At 43.0% G+C, this 25,091-nt stretch overlaps 2 protein-coding genes across 6 annotated transcripts in view; one reads left to right on the top strand and one right to left on the bottom strand.

Moving 5' to 3' along the window:
* Positions 1 to 612: 612 nt before the first annotated feature.
* Positions 613 to 21,894, bottom strand: PTGR3 (prostaglandin reductase 3). 5 transcript variants are annotated; one of them, XR_008462391.1, is made up of 4 exons: positions 21,000 to 21,115; positions 4,518 to 4,621; positions 3,072 to 3,169; positions 613 to 1,669 (listed from the first exon to the last, which is right to left on the bottom strand). XR_008462391.1 is itself a non-coding variant. In XM_009902707.2 (2 exons), the coding sequence occupies exons 1-2, from the start codon at positions 21,305 to 21,307 to the stop codon at positions 14,120 to 14,122; spliced, it is 1,233 nt and encodes a 410-aa protein (XP_009901009.2). In that variant the 5' UTR covers positions 21,308 to 21,894; the 3' UTR covers positions 13,019 to 14,119. The 5 variants fall into 5 exon arrangements, 1 of the variants encoding a protein (XP_009901009.2); XR_008462392.1 differs by lacking the exon at positions 21,000 to 21,115 and adding an exon at positions 7,622 to 7,735; XR_008462394.1 differs by lacking the exon at positions 4,518 to 4,621 and having other exon boundaries at positions 21,000 to 21,088.
* Positions 21,895 to 24,740: 2,846 nt separating this feature from the next.
* The window catches only part of TSHZ1 (teashirt zinc finger homeobox 1), a 54,302-nt gene continuing 53,951 nt past the window's right edge, over positions 24,741 to 25,091 (top strand). The window contains exon 1 of the mRNA XM_054164232.1: positions 24,741 to 24,891. Coding sequence (XP_054020207.1) covers positions 24,852 to 24,891 — 40 coding nt within the window. The 5' untranslated portion in view covers positions 24,741 to 24,851. The remainder of the gene's footprint in view (positions 24,892 to 25,091) is intronic.

The following is a 25,091-nucleotide window of genomic DNA, read 5'->3' as shown; positions in this document are numbered from 1 at the left end:
GAAGTAACAGGTTGATTAACCATGCTTTTATGTTTCTTATGGTTTTAATTTAACCCTCACACCACCTGTTACCAACTGATTTTTAAGATACCAAACAAAGAGTAAATGGCAAGCATAAGGCATTTCCCCTTTTAAGATGTATTGTGATTTTATACCCTAGGATAACACCTGTGGATCAAACAATCTCTAAGCTTTGGATAGCTGCATAATATTGCAGTTTCTAACCTTTGGATAGCTGGATAGTATCATGAAGACGTGACTACATATTTGCTTATCTTTTCTTCAAGATGCCTAGGAAAGAAATGTATGTATGTATGTATGTATGTATGTATGTATGCTATGCTGGGTGCTCTGTGCTTTTTTAAACTGTAACTGTGCTATTCATGGAATGTGGAGTATAATACTGATTTTGTGTTCTGATTCTACTGCAGTTGCAGAGTAAGAAGAAATGCACTGGGCTCTTTCTCTCCACAGATGGGAAGATACCGTCTTTGATCTTAATGCTAGAACTAGTAATGAGATGCTGGTTTCGTGGCTTTTAATGCGTGAATGAATTGAAAGATGCTCTCATGGTTGCCTTCACCTTATTTTTGCTTGTAGAATCACAGAATCACAGAATATATCTGGTTGGAAGAGACTTCAAAGAACATACAGTCCAACCTTTGACACAGTACTGAAGAGTCAACACCAAATCATGTCCCTAAGTGCTAGGTCCACACACTACTTGAACTCCTTCAGGGATGGTGACTTTATCACTGCTCTGGGCAGACCACTCCGATGTTTGATAACCCTTTTAGTGAAGAAATATTTCCTAATATCCAGCCTCAACCTCCCCTGGCACAGCTTGTAACCATTTCCTCCAGTCCTGTCACTTGTCACGAAGAAGAGGTTGGCCTCCTCCTCACTCCATCCTCCCTTCAGGTTCTTATAGTGAGCAGTAAGATATCCCCTCAGCCTCCTCTTCATCTTTGTGTTTGCTATATACAGTGCTTTCTGTTAGAATAATGTTGATTTTGTGTTAAGATTCACTTCATGTGAGCTTCATTACTACATCTCCCTGGAGTGAAAATAGTGTGGTGAAATCCTGCTAGACCTGTAGTATTTATGCCTGGGCTTGAGAAATGACAGCGAAGTTCTTATGACCACGCAGCTACACAAAAGCTGCTTGTTTCCTGTTCATCAGTGAGTGGCACTGAGTGTTTAAGGAAGTGAACAGTTGAGTTTTCCTTGGAGTAATAAGTGAAGGAGGATCCTCCTCCTTGTCATTTTATTTATCATTAACAGCCATTATAATTTCTTCCCAGCGGCAATTATACTGATCTCACCACATCTAAATCAGAAATGACACTGTAGTGGTTATATTATGTTGGCTGGGCATCACCTAATTTTTAAGTGGCATTCCTGCCCCATCACTGTGATTTGTATCTCTTTCTAATAAGGAATATAAAAAAAGATCTACATAATGGGAAAACATACATATTAATATATTCCATGACAAACATGTTAACTTTACATATTAATCTTGGTAAATAGAACTCATGTTTACATTTTTCCTCTTCACTACACTGTTCTCTTGACAGCTTGCTTTTATTCTTTCAAATCCTGGTGTACATTCCACTGCCTTTGGTCACCCTGTTAGTTGCAGGAGGAGAAGGCAGGTCACATCTGCCTGGTTAAAAAGGGAAAAAAAGAGAAAGAAAAAAAAAAGGAAAAAATGGTGTTACTGGATAACATAATATCGCTGCTCTCCTCATTGCATTCAGGTCTGCATGAAGGGACTTGGATATGTGCAATAAACATATGTGTGTGATAATGAGATTGTTGGTGGAAAGTCATCTTGAAAAGACAAGGAGCAATTAAGCTTGCTTACTTATACAAGTTAGAATGACAAGATGCCATTGTCGGCCCCACTCATCCATATAATAGGGTTCTCCTTCCCTGCTTAGCTGTATTGGGAGAAGCATTTCCTGTCAAACCTCTGCCATGACTCCACCATAAAGCAATCTGCCTTCTTTCTTTTAATACACAGTTCATTCTCACACTCACATCTCTGTCCTGATTTCTACTGAGCGCTGCTAGCAAGCACCTGAATTAGAACATTTAAAGAATTCAGTGCAAAGCCCTCACTTAACTATTTATTTGTATTGGTGTGCTCTCTTGTCCAATTTTAATTGAATACCTAAAGATGTCAGTGGGGATGTGAGTCACAGTGATGTGCAGGTTGCTTACAATTGTTTAATAATGCAGTATGTGGAGTCAACAAATAATGCACCACGCTATCTTTAAGATTTAGATAGTGTATCTGGGATGTTACGGACAAGGAGAGAAGCGTGGAACAATAGGAACATATGATAGTTAGTGTTAGATAACAATAGCTATCCTTATGCATCTTGAATTGAACGATGAAGCCATCAATTAGAGAAATAACCCTGTGAGTATGTATCATTGACAAGATGAATACCAGCAATACATTGTATTTCTGGATGGAGATCTCAGCAATCTGTAACAGACAGTGAATAGTATACATACAGTCCAACTAATCCTATGATATTGAATATCAGAAATCTTTTGTCCTCCCCATGTTTCTTTGGGTTTTAGCTTAATGAAAGTATTTGTAGTTTAATTACTTAAACAATGCCTTTGCATTCTTCTCCACATCCAGTATATTTATTGCACGCTTTCAGGGCCTAAAAGAATATGAGGAACAGTTCCTTTTGGTTGTTGTCTGGTCTCTCAGTTAATTCTTACATGCAGACATGGAGATACATTCACAGAACATGAACTCCAGTATTCTCCATACCAAGGAGCAGACCTGGTATCCACTCCTTATGTGGTATAGACTACTTTCAACCAAAATTCTCCCATTCTGTCCTTAGAACATTTGCTAGTTTTTAATCCCCTCTGCCTATTCTAGATTTAGTAGGTTTTTAGGACTTTTGTTTTTCCCTTTGTTATCTTTAGCAGTCATTAGTGTTATGTTTATAACAAGGAGATAGAAGTTGCACTATAATAAACATGGAATTCTCAGCACTTGTAGTTCCCAGTTAATTACTTTCAGTTCTTCTACTTACATTGGAAACTGAGTGAATATTCCATGGACAATGCCAAAATTTATTCTTGGATCTGTTCATGTAACAAAATGCAGCCGAGTTGCACAGTGAGAATGGCTCTGTAGAAGAATAAAGAAAGAATATAAGGAAAGAATAATTAATGCAGTACCAGACTAAGTATAAAATACAGTTTAAGGAAAAGGAACATGAATTAATGACCATTATCTGTATTAATCTTTTTTTTGGGGGGGTGGGGGTGAGTTTTTTAATATGAACTCTTTTGTGTGGAATCAGCTTTATGATATCTTCACAGGAATCTAAATGTTTAGGTCCTCTTCATGTTTGTTTGCTTATATGCAGAAGGCCATTATATTAAAAAATGGATCCTACAAGGGATGCAGTGAAGAAGCCTTAGGGAAAAAACCAGTCACTGCCTTTCCCAGAAATATTTGAAAGAGCTAATGAAGTTTGGTGGATCTCAGTGGTATTGACAATGTATGGTCTGATGAGTGGGGTAAAAAACCTAAGTCTTTAAGGAAAGCAGCAGGTAAAAGCCATTTCTGTAGCCTTCCCCTTCTAAATCTGATCAAATTAAACCACCCACAGGCCAATAGGATTCTTGAGTGCACTCTGCCCTGGAAATAGTGTTTTATTATCACCCCAAACATAAATAATGCAATAAAAGACAATGTTTGAGGTCTTCTTAATGAGCTATTGTTAAGGCACCCTTAGCTCTTATCTCCTTTCATAGCTTGATGCAAAGAGCAGCATCCAGTGGTTGAGAGAGTATTTTGAGTGCTGCTAGGAAAGTACAAATGAGAAAACAGATTTAATTACACAGCTTATTGCATCTAGAGGTCCATGTGGTTTGACCGGCTGTGTTAGGACACCCTGTAATTTGGAGGAATTCTCTGCACGCTGGCACCATAAATGTACTGCTCTCCAAAGGATGGTTAATAATCTGAAGTTGGCTGTTAACATCGCTGGAGCTGGTGTCTATAATTTCAGCAAGTGACCTGAATGACTCCACAATGAAAGACTGAAATGTCACTTTCCTCCTTTACTTTGTTTGCCTTGAGCAAAGACTGCTCCAGATTGTGTACATCCACCAAGGTCCAAATGATGAAAGGGCAGCACATAAGCATAGATTCATGGCTCTGCTAAATCTCCCTGCTATGGCAGAACAGTAGGGAGCATGGGGAGGAGGGCATGGGAGAAAAATAAGACAGTCTCCTCCAAAGCAGCTTCCACTGTGGCTATCTTTCCCATCTCTGAGTGTGTAAAGGCAAGGCTGGCTATAGAGACCTGGCCCTCCCTTGCTCTCTACCTGCCAGCCACCAGTAAATCAGACCTGATGCCTGTGGCTAAAGGCAAAGCAAATGGTTTCCATTATCCATGTATTTATTTTGCACCTGCTGCTGTGACATCTATGTAATAACAGTTACATACAACAAAAGGTAGGCTGACCTGACTGAGTATTTCATCGCTTCTTTTCATTATGCTGAGCGAGTGAGCAAGCAGAGGACTTGTATTCTTCTCAGGAAGTGTTACAGACCATCCGGTTGAGACATCTGTGGAGTGGCAAGTGCAAAGCGCTTTACCTTTGCTGTCAGGAATCTTAAACCCTTGTTTCCGTTGTGTCTCGTTGGTACAGCTCAGGCACAGAAAAGGAGTAAAAGACTATCAGTAAATTTCAGAAAGTTCAGTATTTGCATTTCATTTGGAAACCTGTGACATTTTGGCATATTTTCACTGGAAGGCCAGGGCAATGCTGATTGAAGATCAGTGTCGGCATTAAAACATACAAGGCATTGGAGAGCTAGTGTGCTTCAGAGCAAAGCCAGCCTGCTAGGGACAGAACCAGGGCAGCCCTGGAGCAAGGGATAAGACTGAGTGTCAGGGTTGGTGCTTTGGGTTTTCTTAAATACAGAGTTGAACAAAAAGACTAATTTACTCACAGTGCCCTGAGACTGTATCTTATTGGAGCGAGACAGGTTCTTAGTGCAGATATGCTTGTTTTCTTTAAAATCATTTGGACCTTCAGGCATCCTGCCTGATGTACAAGTGTCAGACCTGGGGGCAATTCAACCTTTCCACTTACTGTGTGATAGATGGAAAAGCACTGGAAATGTACCTTTCTCTGTATTCCCTCCAATACAGTAAGGCTAATTTTTAGAGACAGAGAAACTTTTCCATTGTTTGGATAAGCCTAGATGCCAGCTGTACTTCAGCAAAATTAAGATGGGAAGTCCCAATGAAATCTAAGCCTAAATGACAGCGTCCATTTCCCTCCAACCATCATAAAGGCACTATCAACATTTTACTTACTGAAAGCTTTAATAGGTACCACTGCCATCTGTACATGACAGGTGACATTCCAACTGTATTTTTGGGAGCAAAGAAATCATTGCCTTCACCTTTCCACCTTGCATTTGTCTGTAATTGCTTAAAAATGCAACATAATGCAAAGAAGGTAGAAGAAGAGCTAGAAATCAAACACACTGGCATTTGTGAACTACTGCTATTAGATTTAAGACTGTATCTGATTCATGGGGGAAATGCCTTTTGCCACATTTTGAAGTTTTCTGAGGAGGAGAGCACATACACTGTCTTTCCTCTGGTCACCTGAACACAACGCCACCACCCTTTTTGTCCCTGATAAGATACAACCTTTTTCTCTACTGCAGGTTTTATCCACAGCCCTCCATTCACCCATTCACCTTACAGGACTCTGGCTCGTGTCACATGAACCACTTCTGAACCTTCTTCCTCATGCTACAGTTTCAGCTATGTGGACAAAGAGGAATATTTGGCTGTTTTTAAAACTAGGATGGACATTAATCCATCCATCACACTTGAACTAATCCAGAGAAAAACAGTAACTGAGAACTGGAGGGCTGCCTTTTTAGCAGTTTCTCTTGAGCAAGGCTTGCTTTGCCACCACTCATCACCAAATAGCTCAGAACTTGCAAACCTGCTGCTGTTGTCACCACAGCCCTTACAACATCAGCAGTGGCAAAACACTGAATTTCCCAAGACTTTGGGAGTAATCTGGGAAATTTCACTGTGCTTTGAGATTAGGCAGGTCTGTGTTAAAACTGCATTTTCTAGCAACATGAACACACACACACACAGAGCAGTAAGAGCCAGGTTCTCCTCAAAGCTATTTTTTACACTGTTTCTAGAGTGCTATTCTTGTTCCTCATTGACATTCCCAGGAGAGGAAACTGACTCACTATCTCTCTTATTTGTAGGCACTTGTGAGAGCAGATTGAGGTTTCCCAGCTCAGTAAGAAGTCAAATCATCCAATAACTGACTCTGCATCTCGATTACTGAGAATACAGGAAAAATAACATACTTTCTCTACTTCCTTCTGGCTACTCCTGCCACACCCCTGTGCAGGCATGAAAGGTACATTACGCTGCTTGTATGCAGGGGTTATTTTGAAAGTAGCGTAACCCGAGGAGAACCCCTCATTAGGGCTTCAATGAGGGATTACACATAAGTGTCAAGGGGCAAATAAACCAGACATTTTCTGCATTATCTTTGTTTAATGTTATGAAATGGCTTTCAAAACTCTGGATACAAATAAAACTCTCTGATAGGCTGCCAGGAACAATTGTGCCAATAATGTCATGCCAACGTGAACAAAGTTGGAGTGTTTCTCTTTGTAGCAATCAGACATGCCACACAATGTATTGCTGTGGAGTTCTCTTCCCTGTGTGGTTGAAATCACTTGGCTCATGGCCTTATGCCTCCCAGCTCACCTGAGGCATGCTGTAATCAGCCAGAACTGCGCAGCATGTCATGTCTTACTGCTTCCAGAAAATATACAAATTTCCTTTCCTTCTATTCCCTTTGTGAATTAGCCCCTTAGGGGTACAATTTTAAGACAGCACATATGAAGCCTGTGCACAGATCCTCGTAACACATAATGAGATTTGTGTGCCTGCCTACTTCCTCCGAAAATGAACTCTAGAACAGCAGAAGTGACTTAGTCTGGCACTTGCTTGGTCCTTTTGACCTCCCTCTTGTGACAGAAGATAAAGACTTTCTCCTTCTTCTGTTACAGAAAGCCTGGAGGGTATGTTTGTATGATGTGCTGCCTGATCCTGCAGTAAACCCAGACATTTCTTGAGGTTTTCAGAGCCCTCAGCTCCAGTTCTGAAGAAAGATAAGTTTGTTTGACGCTTCACAGAACAAACATGGTTTAAAAGTACAGGTGCAATGAGACTATATATCCTGTGACAGAAGGATGGAATGTAAAGTTTTTGCTTCAAAATGACATCAGAAAGTACTGTAAATCCAGGAGAGCTGAGTGCTTCTGACAAGTTGAAAATCCTTGCCAGCAGAATAGGTGCCAAGGACTCACGCTCTTTCCAAGATCTTATTTGGTACCATGGCACTGTGCAGGAGTTAATAAAGTTTCCCAATAAAACCCCTCTGTGCAGAACCGTGTAAGCTTCTTACACAGCCTGTTTGTCATGTGGAGGGTTTTTCTGCCCTTTTTTTTTTTTTTTTCCCCCCCAAGTTCTACAAAAAAAAGTCAGAGAAAGAACATTTTACAAACCACCACCAAAAACTCTGGTCTGGTCTGGATTGCAGGATGGTTTCTTGCAGTCTGCCAGGATCCGTGCTGAGCACCTTTGAAGCTGTAAACTACTATTGTCCTGTGATATGGGCTCTACTTGAGGCAGGCTCTGCTGGAGGCTCAGCATAGTCTTGCAACATCTGTTGAATCTGTATCACCAAAATGACACTTAAAACCAGTATCAATTGCAGTGATGTCAAAAATCTTCCTGCCCTATAACCTAAGTAAACAATGTAAGTTTAAGGGTGGAAAATATAAATTGGAAACTATAACTAAGATCAAGGTATTTGTGCCTAAGCCGTGTGCACTCTCAGGAGAATCAGCAGGCCATACCCAGTAATGTCTTATTTTTGCCTTTGGCTTGTTCTACATGTACTTCTGCACAAGTAAAACACAGCTAGTGTAAGCAAGCATTTAAACTCCTTCTAATGTTACCATTTCATTGGGTCTAATAAGGGTCAGCTTTTATTTATGTATATATCTGTGCTTATGAGAGGCAGGAAGAACACACCAGCTGGGGAGGAAAAAAAAAAAAAAAGAGGGGAAAAAACAAAAAGATTCCAAGTACCTACCCAAAGAGTTAATGCACGGGGATATACATGAAGGGGTTAAAACACTACACAGGTACAGATCCTGTGGCAATTACAAATGTTATTGAAATAAAAACCAGAAACAGGAAGCCAAAAAACAGGTCCCTAAGGCAGGCATCTGTCTTAAATGATATCATTTGTCAAGTTTCCAGCATCTTGTGGTTGTGAACACAAAAAGAAGTTCTGTGTTATACTAAGGACATTACATACTCATTAGTTGGAATGTTCCTGAAGTACATAATACAGGATTTTCATTTAATAAGAAGCAGCTACTTGCCACTGCATTGTACATAAAATAAATTCTGGGCATGCTAATTGCCATTCAAGGATGTTCTACCTAATTTTTGACAGTTTTTTCTTCCCTTCCCCCTTTAGACTGCACTGTAAAAACTGTAAGCAGTATGTGTTGCCATAGTTTAGGAATCTTAGAATACTTTCTTATTTCTGACATCTGGATTCCTGCAATGATGAATATTGAAGGCTTTAATGCAGATATTAAAGAAAACAACACCAAGTTATTTATAGGAGATATCATAGCAAGAAGGGGAGTAGCAAGAAAGCAAAATACATATATATATGTATCTCAGCACAGTAAATCTTCAAGTCAAAGAATCTCACTCATCTCAAAGAATAAACCTAACCATAATCAATTGGTATAGTTCCTCTATCTGAATGCTATTAGTGCATTAGAGTTAACTAATATATAAGCTTTCCTCTTGCTGCCCTGCCAATGACCTTAAGCTTCACATGGTAGGAAGGCCACTTGCTGTAGAATAGAAAAGTAATTTATCCACCATGATTGTTCAGCCCTGGCCCCTCTGTAAAACAGCAACTGACAATTGTGCTGTATTATGGATGGTACATTTGTGGTATGTACAATAGTGTGCAGAGCATCAAACTCACTTCTCTGAACACTGCAGGCAGGGTTTGAAAAGTAATCCTAGAAAGAAGAGACCACTTGCTGAGCAATGGTTCTCCATTTTAAAATCCTTTTTTCCCCCCCTCTATATAACTTCCTCTCCCCACCTTTTTTTTTTTTTCCCCTCACAGAGACCTTTTTTTTTATCTTAAGTAAGAGCAGTGTATAGGTTTCCATTCATAAAAGTATGTCATATTAGAAAAAAAATAAAATACATTACTCTGCTTTTATTTTTACCTGGGATTTCCCTGCTTCTTTCCACATTTCAGGATTTAGCATATTCCCTCAAAACATAATAAATTTCGATTCTGTAGCTTAAGGGATCCATCAGTTAAAATGTTAGTCTTTCATCTTTATTACCCTCCCATTAAAATGAAAGAAACCGGGACACACTTCAGTTTAGAAGAAGCAATTTAGTTGGTAATGTCCTTACTACTCAAGTCTTTACAAAGAGAGAAAGTGCATTATTGCTTATATTTCACACATCTATCTGCATAAGAAGCAAGTAAAGCTTTCAGACACATACGATGTTAAATTTAATAATATTCTTTGATTAGATTATTTTATTACAACATTTTTCCATTACCAGTCATTTCCCGTACGCATTTACATTCATAAAACCTGCAGGTTTTCTTTTGTTTGTGCGTGTGTATATGTATTCATAAAGCAAGGAAAAGATTTTCTGGTTTGCTACAGCTGTTAAATTCGAAAAGAACAGATTAATAACTAGCCACCACGTAGGACTAGGTTTTCTTGTATGCTGCACCAGTAACCCTTTGCTATAATGAGGACACAAAGAGGCTCACATCAGGCTGCTCCTCTTCTTCATAACTCAAAAGCGTCACAGTGGCAATAGCCTCTAGTGCTATTTGTCTTTAGTGCAGTTGTGACACTTCGGCATGATCCATAATTTGGCAGCTATTTACCGTGACATTTCCCTTCAGTGCAGCCATAACATTCAGTGAAGCCATTATTTGGTTCCATTTACCATATAAATTGTATTGTCGTGCATGCATGCTAGCAGCTACATTAGGTACCTGAAAATGAGTAAATCTTGTAAAATAGATACTAACAGCTATTCAGCAGAGAAATTTCTTTACTCCTCAGACAGAAGTAGGAATATATATAATATCTGCAAATACTACTGCAAACTTTTCCTTGAGAGACTGTAATTACTTGTATTTACATGACACAGCAGTTAGTTCATACCCACTTATTAAATATATGCAGGTTGTACATACACACAGCCGCACACATACGCACACACACGAGTGTACGGCAAACTATAGCGAGGTAGAAATCTAACTTAATTCAAAAAGGTATTAGGAGATTCCAGCGTAGCAATTAAGTAGGAAGCGTATCTGTAAAATGTGCTGAGGGTTGCAGGGCCAGGAGAGAGTGAGTACGTGTGTGTCCGTGTGCGCGTGCGTATGCACACATGTGACAGACTCAGGAAAAAAGCCAGCTCTTCATCTAGTTCTTTGTTGTTTTTCCATGGAAGCATATGTGTGTAGGAAAAGGAAATTCTCCTGTTAGCCTCAGCAAACAATGCCAGATTCCTCTGCAGCAAATTCATTTAGAAAGGTAAAATTAGGATGTAGTACTAGCAACCACATCTCAATGAGCTGCTATTATTAATAGTATTATTATTTAAATCCCTGCTCTCCACATATAGTATACTTAGTACTTTCCCAGGCAAAATGTATTATTATTTTTAATCATTTAAGTCCCCACTGTGCACACAGCTTTTAATACACCTTTTTTGCAAGCATATTAAGTGTATTGTTATTAATCCCTTGCTGTGACTCTACAGTATTTCTTTTCCTTGTACATTCAATGTCCTATCATCATTTAAACCTCTCAGTGTGTGCATGCCATATACATTTTCCTATCCATCTAATATTTAAACATTATTTAAATCCATCATAGCTTACTTATTCAAAGTCAGTCCTGCTCTTGTAAGTTTGCAGAATATACTTTTAAATAAGGCAGAGAAGTTGGCTTTTTTCCCCCTGCAAGCCAAAAATTATGATGAATCTGGGCAGAAAAGCTTTATCTGCCTGTTTCAGAAACACTTTTCACTCTCTTGGTGTTGAGAATGCTCTTTCAGCAGTCTAACCAATGGAAGTCATCTTAAAACCAAAAATTATTTCTTCATTCTGGATTCACTCGTGGAAGAGCAATCATGTATATCCTTTACCTTAACACAGGCATTTGATGAAAAGGACAGGCCCAAGGTCCATGTCCAAACTGAACACCAAAAGGGCTACAGAATTAGTGCACTGGCCATACAAATTCTGCATGTAACAAATTCAAACTTTTTATTAATGCTGTAATTGGTATGAAAGTGATAAACAATAAGCTTGAAGCCAAAATTAAAACCAAATGTCATATCTGAATATATATATATGTGTGAACCTTCCAACAGCTCCTCTCTTCCCCTGTTTTGATCAGTGAAAGAGCCTGCAGCAGTTGCATTAGTCACACTATATAAGAAGTAGCATTAAAACAGGAAGGAGAATGCTGTATGTGCAAACAGAATCTGGTTACAAGAAGAAATTTTTATGAGAAAAACATTTGGAATTTACTGCCGTGGAAACACTTAAATCTACTGGATGACAGTGATCAACAACACCTCATTGCCCTCTACAACTACCTGAAGGGTGGTTGTAGCCAGGAAGGGGTTGGTCTCTTCTCCCAGGCAACCAGCACCAGAACAAGGTGACACAATCTCAAGCTGCGCCAGGGGAAGTTTAGGCTCGAGGTGAGGAGAAAGTTCTTCACCGAGAGAGTCATTAGTTATTGGAATGGGCTGCCCAGGGAGGTGGTGGACTCACCATCCCTCGAGGTCTTCAAGAGGAGATTGGATGTGGCACTTGGTGCCAGTCATGAGGTTTGTGGTGACAGGTTGGACTCGATGATCCTCGAGGTCTCTTCCAACCTTGGCAATACTGTGATACTGTAACACTGAAAACTGGGCCACTTGGATGGGTTTTGGCAGGACTGCAGTAACTTAATCTAAAAAGTTGTTAGCTCTTCCATGACTATCACAGAAGTAACCAATTGCATTATTTTAATTTTTATTTTTCTCTTACTTTTCTCTGAGTAAGAAAAGAAACCATGTGCCTAGTGTACGTTCTGTTCGTCTGGTACTTGAGCATTTACATCTTTCTAGTAACCAGTTGGAAGGCAAATACAACTTCGTAATTATGCAAAACATGTAGAACACCATAACAGTTGTAGTATTAGAAGGGAAAGAGGATCTATGCTTCTAAGATCAGATCTTGGTGAAAATGACAGTCACGGTGGTTTGATGCACAACTTGAGTAAAAGTAATGGTTACAAAAGGCTCAAGCCATTCTGACCTTCCCCAAAATCCTCCAGTTGGGACTAAACCAAATAGTCCCACATGGCCTGAAAAGGGGACAATTCTCAGGATGCTGACGACATATGCGCTAAAAAAAAAATCACAAGAAGAATGTGCTAAATTCAAAGTTGAAAATACTTTTTCTACAGCCTGTAGTACTGGGAAAATGTTAAGATTTTCCTGCACATTACTTTTCAAAATTCTGTGTACAGTCAGTCTTAAATGTCCCAAAATTAAGTTTACCCTGGATTTTTTCCTGCAACCCATACACATTATCAGTCTATCATAACATTTATTATTAGGTGCATGATGTTAGGAAATTTCCATCTCTCCAACAGCAGGCAAATGCATATAATTTCAAAAGATGTGGCAAAACTGACCTTTAAGATCTTCAACTTTGCTATGGAAAAAAAGATGTAGAGCAAGCATAGTTTGAAGTATTTTATTCTAGAAAACATCACACTCATAGCTGGAATTCCCCTTGCATGTTCCATTATTAAGTGAGAAAGAATTTTCAGAACTTTACAAAACTCTCCCCACTAGATAATGTATGACTAATCAGCAGCACACGTATAAGGTGCTGTGCCTGTAGATTTAAAATGGTCTTGCTGCTTGTAAAAGGGCTTCTGCAGAAGAAAGGTTTGGTAAAGTAGAAGGGGCAGCCTGACTATGGAAAGGCACATCAGGAATCACCAGTCAAAGAACTCTACAACACAGAGACTATCTACAAAGAAGCTAGCCTGCAAGAACTGTATCAATATGAATGCCAGAAGTATTTACATAGCTTTTTCAACTTTATTAAATCCTTAAAAAAATATATGGGACTTGAACACATGTGAACATGGCTCAAAACTTCCCTCCAATAATCTTATAATATCGACTAAAATTGACTAAATATTGACTAAAAGGGAGACTAGACTGTAAGCACCTGAAAAAGTAAGAAAATGAGATGATGTTGCAACTCATAGTTAAAGATTTCAATGAAAATTGCAAAGCTGTTTACGTTTACAAAGGACAACTGTAACAAAGCCATGTTTTCTTCATGTTACTGACATGTCAGAATTGAAGGATGAATTTCCCTATGTAACCACTCAGAGAATATTACTATGATCCATGATGCAACTGAATTATGATTATCATGTTTATGACCAAAAAATAGGTAGTAAAGAGCATATTTTTTTCTTAAAACTTCAAGTGATTTCTAGAGAAAACATAAGATACAACTCTTTACTTATTCTAAAATCAGGGAATCAAAATTGCTGAAATATGGTTTTTTTCAGATCTGAACTATATATAAATTATTATCAAGCCAGTCTGACAGACTAAATTTGCCTCTGCATCGAGACTTATTCTGTCAAGACCAATGCTCTTGTCTCGTGCCAGCCTAAGCAACAGCATCAAACACAGGACCAGTAAGTCTGTGCTACAGCCACCAAATTAAACAGTTTTAAGAAAAGAAATAAAATAAAACACAAAACTTATCAACACCTTAACATTGTTTTTTAATATTTGTTACTAAGATTGAAAAATGTAATTGTTTCTAGTAATTCTGCAGCATAAAGTGCCCATTTTCTCTTCTGATTTATATCATTGTTCTGTTTTTACAGCTTACTGTTGACAGAGTGAGGTAATTCAACTACAATTTTTCCAATGTTTTTTCCCATGTACATGTAATCTACAGCACGGAATACAGACTCCAAGCCAATGAACTTGCCCTCTGGAGACATGTCTCCAAAGTCCACCTCACAAACCAGGTCTCCCTTTTCATACATCTCTAGCAAGTGCTTCAGAGCCATTTGATATTCAGACAAGTAATGGTTCAAGAAGAAACCTCGGATGCTGGCAGACTTCTTCAAGAGTTTTGCTGGCAATAGCTCTGCTTTAATGGGCGAAAGGCCAGTAGGGCTTTGGTAGCCAGTGATAAACCCAATAATTATCAGGCGCCCTTTGGTAGCCAAGGAATTAAGAGCCAAGTCAAACATCTTGCCCCCAACAGATTCATACACTACATCGACACCTTCAGGGTAGTCCTTCCTAAGAACAGATTCAACACTTTCAGTTTTGTAGTTGATAGTACAGTCACAGCCAATGGATTTCAGAAAACCACCCTTTTCATCACTGGAGCAGGTTCCAATTACATGGCATTTTGCCTTCTTTGCAAGCTGCACAGCAAACTGTCCCGTTCCTCCAGCCGCTGCTGTCACCAAAACCTTCTTGCCTTCAGACAGCTCTCCCAACTCTTTCAAACTGATATACGCAGTAGCGCCACTTACCATTAAAGTAAGAAACTCGGGTTTCACAGAGGGTAGAGGAACTGCGTGCTTGGCAGGCACAACTGTGTATTCAGCAAAGGAACCTGCTTTCACGTAGGCCACAGCTTGACCCACTGTATAATGAGCACTAGCACTGAGGCCTAAAGCTACCACATCACCGATACCTTCGAAACCTGTATCAAATGGGGGTTTAACTGACGAGTCATATCGACCAGCTGAGTAGTTTATGTCAGATGCATTAATGCCGACAAATCTAGAAGAAAACAAAAACACAATTTATTCCTCACTTTCATTCTTTGTCACATGAGAAACCTTCAAGTTAAATTTGTGGGATAAGACTTTTTTTCTATTACTGGCATATCTGAATAATGAGTACAATCCAGAGACTAATTCCATCTGACCTTTGTAGTTTACATTCTGTTACTCTAGAAATAATGTTGCTAAAAAGAAAAAACCCAGCTTACATTTTCCTTGGGTCCATTTGACCAAACTGAGCAAAATAAAGATGGTTCTGTACAAGAGTAAGGAATGAAAATCTATTGACTACTTTATACTAGATGTGAAAACACTGAAGAGTAAAACATGCAAAGCGGTAAATATGTGGATTCTGGCAACAAATTTACATTTTTGAATACAATAATACTGTTAATGACTAACAATCATATTAAGTATCGATGTCATTTGCAAGGTCATGTTACTCTAGGCAAGTACTTTTTAATTGATGGAGCCACTACAGCAAATTTGCCTTTTGATGTAGCTAATGTCAATGTTAAAATATTTTTCTTTATATAAATTACTTGCAGCACATCAAAACAACCTTGCACAGAAGGACTAAAATTATAAGACTGAGTATCAAGTCCTACTGACCTCTAACAGGTGAAAATGAATGCTAGTTTTGGGGTTTTTTTCCAGAAAAAGAGAGAAATCCTAACAACTTGATTAAGCACTAGGAGATAATGCATTAAAGAAAGCTATGATCCGGCTTAAACACAAACAGTATTTTTCAACACTTTAAAGAAAAAACAAAACCAAAACCCAGTAATATCTCTATGCAGAATAGGAAAGAGAGACTGGGGAAGACTAATCAGAAAATGTAAAAAAAGATACACATGCAACAGAGAACACCAGGACTTTTACTACATGTGGAAGCGACAGCCTGAAATGAGTACCTGATACCATGCAAAAGCTGCAGAAGTAAATGGTGCACTTTCATTGCTACAGTTAGCAATGGACTCCAATCATGTATATGTGTAGCTTTAAATTGCTTGCACACAGAGCAAAGAGAACTTAGACAACCGCTTTACTAATTTTGATTTTCTTCATTCTTTACAGCACGGGGAGCCTCAAACTTTCACCTAATGTTGTCTCACACAGAAAAAGACACATACGTATAAACATAACCATGCAAAAAATAGGTGAAACTGACTCCTGCTCTTTTTAATTCTGCCTTTATTTCACTGCTCAGCCTCAACAAAAAAAGATGCCTGTGCCTTGTTCTTGCCTACAAAAAGCACCCTGCAATCCTCCTTTAAGGTAACTCATATACAATACTGCTAAAAGATCTATAAAAACTGGTAGCGGAGCAGCAGCCTCCGAGGCAAATCGTGGCCCTCGGGCGGCAGGGAGCGGGGCTGAGAGCACCAAGGAGACACGTACCGACGCCGTGCTAGCCTCCTCTGGCTTTTACACCCCAAGTTCTGTGAAAGGGAGCAGAGGGCGAGGCAGCGGGAGCTGTGATCGCCCCCTCATCGGTCTCGCCCCGTCGCCCAGCTGGGGGGTATTTCGGTAGCTGTCAGGCTACCTAGGCGCTCCCAGTACCCTCGCACCAGTCCCCGGCCCCAGCCCGACTGCAGGTCCTCGCGCCCCGCGGGGCTGAGCCGCCTCCTCCTCACGCCACCGTCGCACATCTGCTCTCCGCGCTCCAGAAGAGCCGTGCCCTTGGCTGGGCAGTGCAGCCTCGAGAGAGGGGAGGCAGAACTGTGGTAGCAAGTCCCTCTCTTCCTTCCTCCAGGAGTCTCCCCTTCTCAGAGCTGCATTGCAGCGGGGAGAGCAAAAAGGCAGGTAAATAGTCCTCTGAGGGGGAAAATTTTGCCTGCGGGGAAAGGGCGAGCTGTGCAGCAGCCGGGGCGCCTACGGACTAGCACTCCAGCACACGCACTGTTGCTTTTGTTCTGGACCCGAGGAGGAAGCAAACCCTACCCGGCCCGGGCAGCACCACAACTTGTGTGTGCGGCGACAGAGGCCTCGGCGCACAAGTTGCCCGCGCCAGACAAGGTGTGGAGCTTCCCACGGGGCTGCGGCGGCCGGGCGCTGGGCAAGGGATGCGAGGAGGCCGGGTCACCGCTTGCCAGGGCAGCTCTGCCCGCGGGCTGCCAGGAGCTGGGGCAGACAAAGCTGTGCGCGCTGCCCCGCGCACACACTCGCACAGACCTGTGTGCAGGCACACGCACCCGCTCCCTGACCGCCTCTGCGGAGCTGCTGGGCCAAAGGAAATGATTCTCCCTGGGCTCCTGGCCTCATCATTAGTAATCAATACAACCCCCTGGCCAGCCCTTCCCCCACCCTAATTTTTTAAACTCCTTTTTAATTGTGTGCCAACTCAAAACTCCTGTTCTCATTGTACGGACTTGTTTTGGCCTTTTTTTTTTTTAAAAAAAAAAAAAAAAAAGCTCGTTTAGTCTCTTAGATTCCCTGCACATTAAAACGATCATAGGCAGTGTCTAGATTAAAACACATTGTCTAATCTGCCCTGTCATTCCAGTTGACAGAAAGGAGGCGGTAAAATGTGCCAGCAGTTTCTTACATTATTTTGCTTTTAAAAGTAAGAGTAAGTACAATTTAGAAGTTGAAGACCAGTTTGCTGACTTCTCAGAGAAAGTGAGAGCACAGGATGAAGAATTTCTTGAGGTGTTTATGCCTTTTAAGACTGCCTCCAAATATTTTACACTGTCTTGTTTTACTTTCTGACTTAAAATGTACTATTTAGCAGTTTCTAACAGGGGCTTGGTCCTTCAACATTTCAAGATGTAAACCTGAGGGAGAGGGGAAAAAATTCTAGAGATTGGCTTTTCCCAAAATAATTACATGCACTGAGTCACCCATCTTATTTATACTCAGCAGAGTTGAACCCTCTTGTACTGTTTATTACACAAAACAGGAGGACACTGCCGATGGGAGGAAATGCTGCTTTTCATACCACAACAAAGCATGAGACACTGAAAACCAGCACCACAGCCTTAAACACAGACAAAACAAAGTCATACAAACCAGTACTATGCAAGAAAAAAACATTATTTAGACCAAACATTCAGCAGGAATAGGCCTTCACTTTTCCCACTGTGCTCAATTAGTGCTTTGGTTCAAAAAAACTTTGTCAGCCCCTCTTAGTCCCTTTTCTGTAAACTTTGTTCCTGACCTCCAACCCAACAGTACATCCTTATAGGTATTTTGGAAATGAAATGCATCACTTCCTTAAGAAAAATCTCCAAATAACCCAAACAACTTAAAAAACAACCGAATTCTTCTCCTGCAATAAAATGGAGGAACCTTGCCCTCCCTCCCTGAAAACAGGACAGACAGATGAAGCTAAAATGGCTTAGTTATTTTCTTGTTCACTTTTTACCTTCCTCCTCCTTTCCTCACAAAAATCAGAATTTTTTAAAAAGGGCAGCTTTAAATAGATCATTAGTTTTGAAGAATTTTTAAATAAAGGATGGAATATTTTTTTCTCAATAAAACAGTAAGTAAAGTCAGTAAAAATAAGGGTTGCTGGCTTACTTCTCTGAAGGAGGAGAAAGAGTAAAGTTCCCCCTAACCACCTTATTTTAAAATACCTATCCATATCAGAATTCAGCACATTTTAATTCCCTATTCCCCTAAAGGCAAACCCAGATTTTATTGTGGTGTATGAGGATTGTTTTGCATAAAAAGCTCAGAGCAATTAATACTATTCATGGGCATGATTTGGACTAAAATGAACAAATCCGCAAACGTACTCTTGGAACTCAAGTCCTTTATTGTTTTGGTTTTAATTGTCTATTTCTACCTATTAGGAAATGTATAACTGTATTTAGGGGGCTTGGTCTTCCAAAAAAAAAAAAAAGAGCCAGGGACTTGTCCTTTCAGGATGGAAAAATGCTTCTATAGAGTGACAAGAAAGAGGGAAACATTCAGAACTCACTTCCTGCTGCAGCTCATATATAGAGAATGTTTTTCAGTAATGTGATCCTGTGTCTTCTGTGATATTCTCCAGAAAACAATAATAAATAGAGAGGAAATGCCACAGAACCCCAAATAACACAAAACGTATGAACTCTAAACTTCATCACTCACCTCTCCCTCCCCTCCACCACCACTTGTGCACGAGTCTGTACAGGAACATGTAATAGGCTGATGTGTTAAAACCCAGTAATTGCCTGCCTGAATCTGTGATCAGCTCCTGCCTTCTAGTCTGGTAGAAGATCTGTGCCTCAGCCCTGTTACCATGAGATATGCACGTGCCCTTAGTACCCAGGGAGCCCACCCAGCAAAGGGAGGGAGGAGAGTGAGAAAGGAAGAATTACACTGGAAGCTGTATAAAAAAAAAATTTAAAAATTTAAAATTCACAGGAAGGGGGAGGCAGGGGTAAGAAAGACTCCCAAGTGCGAGGGCGGAGGAGTGTTGAGAAACAAGGATGTCACTTGTATTACCCAAGTAGAGACAGGCTACTTCTATCTCAAATCTTTCAATCTCTTCCATGAACAGGAATTTAACTCCAGCCCAATGGCTGTTTCATGGTCATTAGTGAATGCAGCAACACAATGTTTCAGATTTTGAAGTTTGGAGGGAATTTTGCTCTCTGAAATCCTAGTGGGAGATGTCAGCATTGGATTAAAGTGCCATAGCAGCTTTCCCATCAGGTCCTGGAGGAATCCCTGTTCCTTCTCTTTACCCCTTCTTTACTATGTATTTATGCATTACATATGGACACATGCTAGAAATTATACATACTCACACACACTAAACAGAGTCACACAGTGCCTTAATAGAACTTTCAGCATTGCTCTCAAGCTAACACAGTGCTTGACACCTTTAAACTCCAGTGGAAAGCATGGTATACTATGTTTCTGCGATTTCCTTGCTTGACAAGAACCTGAGGGTGCTGCTCTCTTCTGTGCCAGCCACAGTCTGCTCTCAAGTTCCCAGTTTCAGCTTCCCCTCCTGGGCAGAAAAATCTCTTAACTTTAAAAGGCTTACTTTTAGCCTAAGGAACGACAGCGTCTAGGAAGGAGCCATCGAGAACAAACAGGTTTATAGAGATTTCTGGGAGGAAGTACGTTTTGTCCTCGGAGTCTTCATTTCATGGTGAGCTGATCACCGCGCCGGACGCGCATGATTAACGGCGTATTATGTGTTAAGCAAAATGTCATCTCCTCACTCCCGCCCGACCCGGCTCTACTCTAGAAGCCGCTAACAAATGCGGGCCTTCGTTCTGCCGAGCGAGGCCGAGGTCGGCCGGGACGCTGCCATGCAGTCACCCTGCCGCCTCCCAGCCGCCTGCTTTTGGCGCGCAGTGGCAGGGGTGGTGCGGCGACGGCCGGGGCTGGCAGGGCGGCGGGCCCGGGGCCTGTGCCTGCCCGGTGAGTCACAGCTGGCGGAGGGCTAGTGGCAGGCGGGCCACGCCGGGGCGGGGCAGGGGGGGGAAAGACAGACATGCGGGGCAGAGGAGCGGCTACCGGGGGCACGTTAGCGTCCCCATGACAGCTCCGGGTACGGTGGACGACTACGTGCGTGTGACGATCCCGGGCAGAGAACTGGGAAGGGAGTCACAAGCGCTCCCCGGCTTATCCCTCCCTCCCTCCTCGGCTTTCACTAAACGTAAAACTTGCCTCCTCCCCGCCTCGGGCCGGGAGCCGAGGTGTTTCCCCTCCTTAGGGCAGGCGTACACCAGCAGCAGCGCGTACACATCCTCTCCACCACAGTGAAAGGAGGAGGAAATGTCACCCCTACACACGTGGACGGGGCAACCGGACTTTAGCACCAGCCGTTCAAAACAACAACGTGAACAACAATAAAATTAAATTAACAGTCGCCAGATGGCAGCTGGTACAACTTTGAAGCCGGTCTCTGAAGTGAGGGAGTATGTGTGAGGGAGCAGGCCACAAGGTGCGAAAAGCCGGAGGGGGCCGCCACAGGGCCAGGGCACGAAAAGGGCGGGTGGGCACTCACCTGTTCCTGACAAGAAGGTCTCCGTCTCCCGGGAGTGGCACGGGCGAGTCCTGCTGCAGGGTAACAGCTTCTCTGAAGTTTTGGCTCAGCTTAGTCACTACCAGCTTCTTCATGGAGCTGGGGATGGATGAGCCCTGGAAATCCAGAAAGTGACGGGAGTAGGACATGTCCAGGATGGGCCGCGGCCGGCTGCCACCGAAGCACGACCAGGACGGACCCTCTGCGGCGCAAGAGGGCTGCCGCCGTCGCCACCAGTATCTCGGTGCCCGGGAGCTCAGCAGAGCGCCACTTTTTGCACTAAAACTCATGCCCTGCTTCGGCTCTGCTCTCCCCCCCGAGCTCGGAAGAGCTCCACCTCGAGATTCACCCAGCAGCTCGCAGAACCCACCGCCACCGAGGCTGCAGAAGAAACTCCGCACACAGCTATTTTTGTACGTAAATAAAGCCCTGTGCAGCTATCTGCAGCCTGCCTCCGTCTTCCCCACCCAGCCAGCCCCTTCACCACACGGAAACGCCGCCAGAGCAGCAAGATGATCCCCTGCAGCCGGTCGTCTTCTGCCGCCGAGAAACAAGCCCGGCCCGCTTTCGCGGCCGTCCGTCCCGTAAGCCGGCTGCCGTGGCTGCGCCCGACTGTGCCTGACCCGCCTCAGTATACGCACACGGGCACCGCCGGCCCCTGCCTGCCACCGCCACCACGCCTGAGGACGGCAACTGGGTTCGGGCTCTTTTTGTCAGTGAGGCAGGTGTACGGAAGGCTGGATTTTCTCCTAAAGGTAGTTTTAACTTGCACACTGCCTCTGACTAAGGGATTTAAAAAAGGAGAGAGAGACGCCTCGGATTCCCCTCCCCCGCCCTTCCCTCGCGCCCTCTTCTTTAGTTTACAAAAAGAGGTTATCGTTCTACCAAAGGAAAAAAAAAAAAAAAAAGGGAAAAGCAGCAGGAAGAATGCACGCTAAATTATGAGATCGATAAGGTTAGAGAAGTGAAGTTGCAGCTAATCCCCTCATGTTGTTATTAGCCGCCGCCGAGGAGCCGCTGCCTGCGAGCGGAAGCTCCGCCCCTTCCGCGGCAGACGTTCACTTCCTCGCAAGGTGGTACGAATCAACCCCGAGCCGTTAGCTAGCGCCGCGCGCGCGGGCGCGGGAGCCGGGTCGCGCGCGGCGGCTAAGGCCGCCGGGGCGCGGGGTTAAAGAGGCGACGCGCTGCCCTCCGCCGTTGGGAGTGTCGAGTTTGGTGCTTTGCGCCGGCGGCAGCGCTCCTGTAGCCCTCTTGCGAGGAGGGGAAGGCTGACAGGCTTTTTATCGGGTTGTTCGGGTCGCAGGGGTTACCCGCAAGCCCGGATCCTGTCAGAAAACCTTACCCCCCCAACTCTCTCCCTCCCCCCCTTTTAAAGGAAAAACAAGCTCAGATTTAGCTGTATAGTGCGTTTTGGAGAGGGAACCTGCGTAAGAACTGGGTCAAGGGACCAAAGTAAATGTTATGATAGAACCGCCAATCCCAACTCGGTACAACTGCGTGGAGGGAGGGAGGGAGGTAATAGAGATGTTGCACCGGTGTCGGAGGAGCTCACGTGTGATTCCTAGAATTAACTCCATCCTATCAGTATAAACAGATCATTGCTTAATTGTGCGATATTAATAATTAAAAGCCAAAAACCAAAAATCCCTTTCTGCCCGAAAGAGAGCAAAATTGCAGTTCCCAATGTTTTCTTCTAGGAATCAGCTAGGTTGTTTTTGTTTGCTTTCTTGACTTAAAAAAAGAAAAGGGAGAACCCTTCTGTTCTTGCTGTTAACATTATATAAATCCCCAGACACACACTGTGCAAAGTCTATTAGCAGCATGTTTCGTATGCTGCAGTTCTTGCTCTGCAATCTGTTGGTATTTTAAAGTAAGGATAAACTGTAATTTCCCACAAATCATTTTTAATTCAGTGCCGGTTAGACGTGTGTCATGGCGAGGTATCATCTGCCTTTTTTTTTTTTTTTTAAGTTTGCTGGAACAAGACCTCTGCTGAAGTTAAATCAGCACATGCATCTTGCACAGCACTTTAGCAAGTGGATTATAATAACAACCCCCTCAACGCGTGTCTCACATGAGGAATCTTTTATGCCGCGCTGTATTAAGACTTCTTTTTTTTTGTCATATTGTTTAGCTCTGGGAAAGGGAGGGAAAAAAAAAAAGAAAACAAAGCAATTAAAAAGATTGACAGGTATGGGTTTGTGTGAGACCTATTTGTAATTGTCAGGGTGACGTGGGCAAGAGGAGGAGGAGTAACAAACTGAAGCAGGAAAAGCAGCTCGATGTGTCTGTCTATCAGTTGAGACTGTCTGAGAGCCCTGGGATCCGAATGTGTGTTATATTTCAGTGAAAAGAGAAGAGAGGGAGAGTGGATCTCTTTCTCTCCCAGGAGTTTAAGGGGGGGGACAGTTCACGTTAATCTCTCCCACTCAGTGAATGTCTTTTCTGCCTCCTCCCCCCCCTCTTTGCACACACTCTCCGGGGTTTTTCTTGGTTTTGGCAATTTTTGTGTGTGTGTTGTTTTTTGTGGTGTTTTTTTTTTTTTCTTCTTCTGTGCAGATCAAGATCAGCCAAAAAAAAATACATTATAAAAAAACGTGTTTGTATGATATTTAGTATCAGAAGAATCTTCGATTTGTGGAGAAAAAAAAAGGGAGAGCAAGAAAGAAAAGTAGTCCTCTCCGGTGGTGACACTGTTTGATCTGTGACTGTTTGGAAGGTGGAGGAGTGACTGACATTTCCCATCCGGTGTATATGTATGTATGGGGGCTTTACTCCTTTTTATTATTTGCTTTCTTGCTCTTAGACTAAGTGCTGGGAGGAGAAGGAGAGACTGGATCGACCTCTTTTTTTGCACAATGAACAAAGTATTATCAACGCAATAAAACAAACAAACAAACAAACAAAACCCCAACAACAACAGCAACACCACCACACAAATCCACGAGCCTGAAACAAGCCAGCCAGCGAGCGAGCGAGAAAGTTGCGCTTTGAGACTCTTTGATCTCGGAGAAAGCCTGAGAGGGGGGGAGTGACTGAATTTACCGTCTCATCGCCGCCGCTTGCTCAGCTTTCCACCGCGAAAAAGGAGAAGACGAAGAAGTGATTAAGGAAAGGAGGGGGTGAAGGGAAGAGAGGAAAAGGAGAAAAAAAAAAAAAAAAAAGGAACGAAAGAAAGATAATGGATTTGGGCTACAGATTGAACTGATCAAATCTTATTTATTTTGCACATCTCCACTGGCATCTTCCCTGCTGCTGCTGCTGCTGCCGAGAGGACTGAAGAGCTTTGTCTTATAAGGAACTTAAGAGAGAGAGTGTGTGCGAGAGAGAGAGGGAGGAAAATTAACCTTGTAAATGAAAACATTTCCTAAGCAAGTTTTTGGAGTGGCGGCGGAAATTGGCATCCCTGTCACCAGTCTGTGGCTTGCCTCATCCCACACCCCACCTTCCCCCCCGCCCCGCGCACCCCGCTCGCCGCGCCGGGAGCTGACCCGGGGGGGGACCCGGACCGGGCGAGAGGAGAACCCGATCAAACTTTTTCTCCTTCCTCCCCCCCCCTTCCTCCTTCCTCCTCCTCTCCCTCTCTCCTATTCCTCCCCACCCTCCCTCTCGCTCTTCCTAGGCGGAATTAGAAGTTGAATCCGCTTTCTTTTCTCCTTCCCCCTCCTCCCTCCCTTTCTTCCTCCCCCCCCCCTCCCCCCCATTTTATTTTTTTATTTGTGTGTGTGTGCGCGGGTGTGTGCGGGTGTGTTTGTTTCTGCATGAAAAGAGGGGGATCGGAAGAGGAGTCCTGCGCGGAAACTCTGCGGCGGCGGGCGGCGAGGCGGCGGCAGCATGCCGCGGAGAAAGCAGCAGGCACCCCGGCGCTCCGCAGGTAACACCCTCCGCCTCCCCGCGCCGGCCGGCCCTCGCTGCCGGCTCAGGGGTGCCACGGGCACGGCAGGGGAGGGGTTAACCCGCCGGGAAGCATTGCCGCGGGGGGAGCGGTGGCTCCAGCCTCGCTGCACATTTAAACACCCCGGGTGGCTGCCTCAGGGGGTTAGGGGTATGAAGGGGGTTGGGGGGGTGGGGGGG

This window comes from Dryobates pubescens, chromosome 9 (genome assembly GCF_014839835.1).
Source record: "Dryobates pubescens isolate bDryPub1 chromosome 9, bDryPub1.pri, whole genome shotgun sequence".
NCBI lineage: Eukaryota > Metazoa > Chordata > Aves > Piciformes > Picidae > Dryobates > Dryobates pubescens.
This window is presented reverse-complemented; position numbering and strand designations above follow the sequence as displayed.

Bases quoted from the DNA above. Each gene is read 5' to 3' on its own strand.
- PTGR3 (XM_009902707.2), bottom strand. From the start codon at position 21,307: ATGAGTTTTAGTGCAAAAAGTGGCGCTCTGCTGAGCTCCCGGGCACCG. The intron at 15,045-20,999 runs GTGAGTGCCCAC...GTTTTCTTCTAG, and splicing joins GACCTTCTTGTCAGGAACAG to ATTTGTCGGCATTAATGCAT.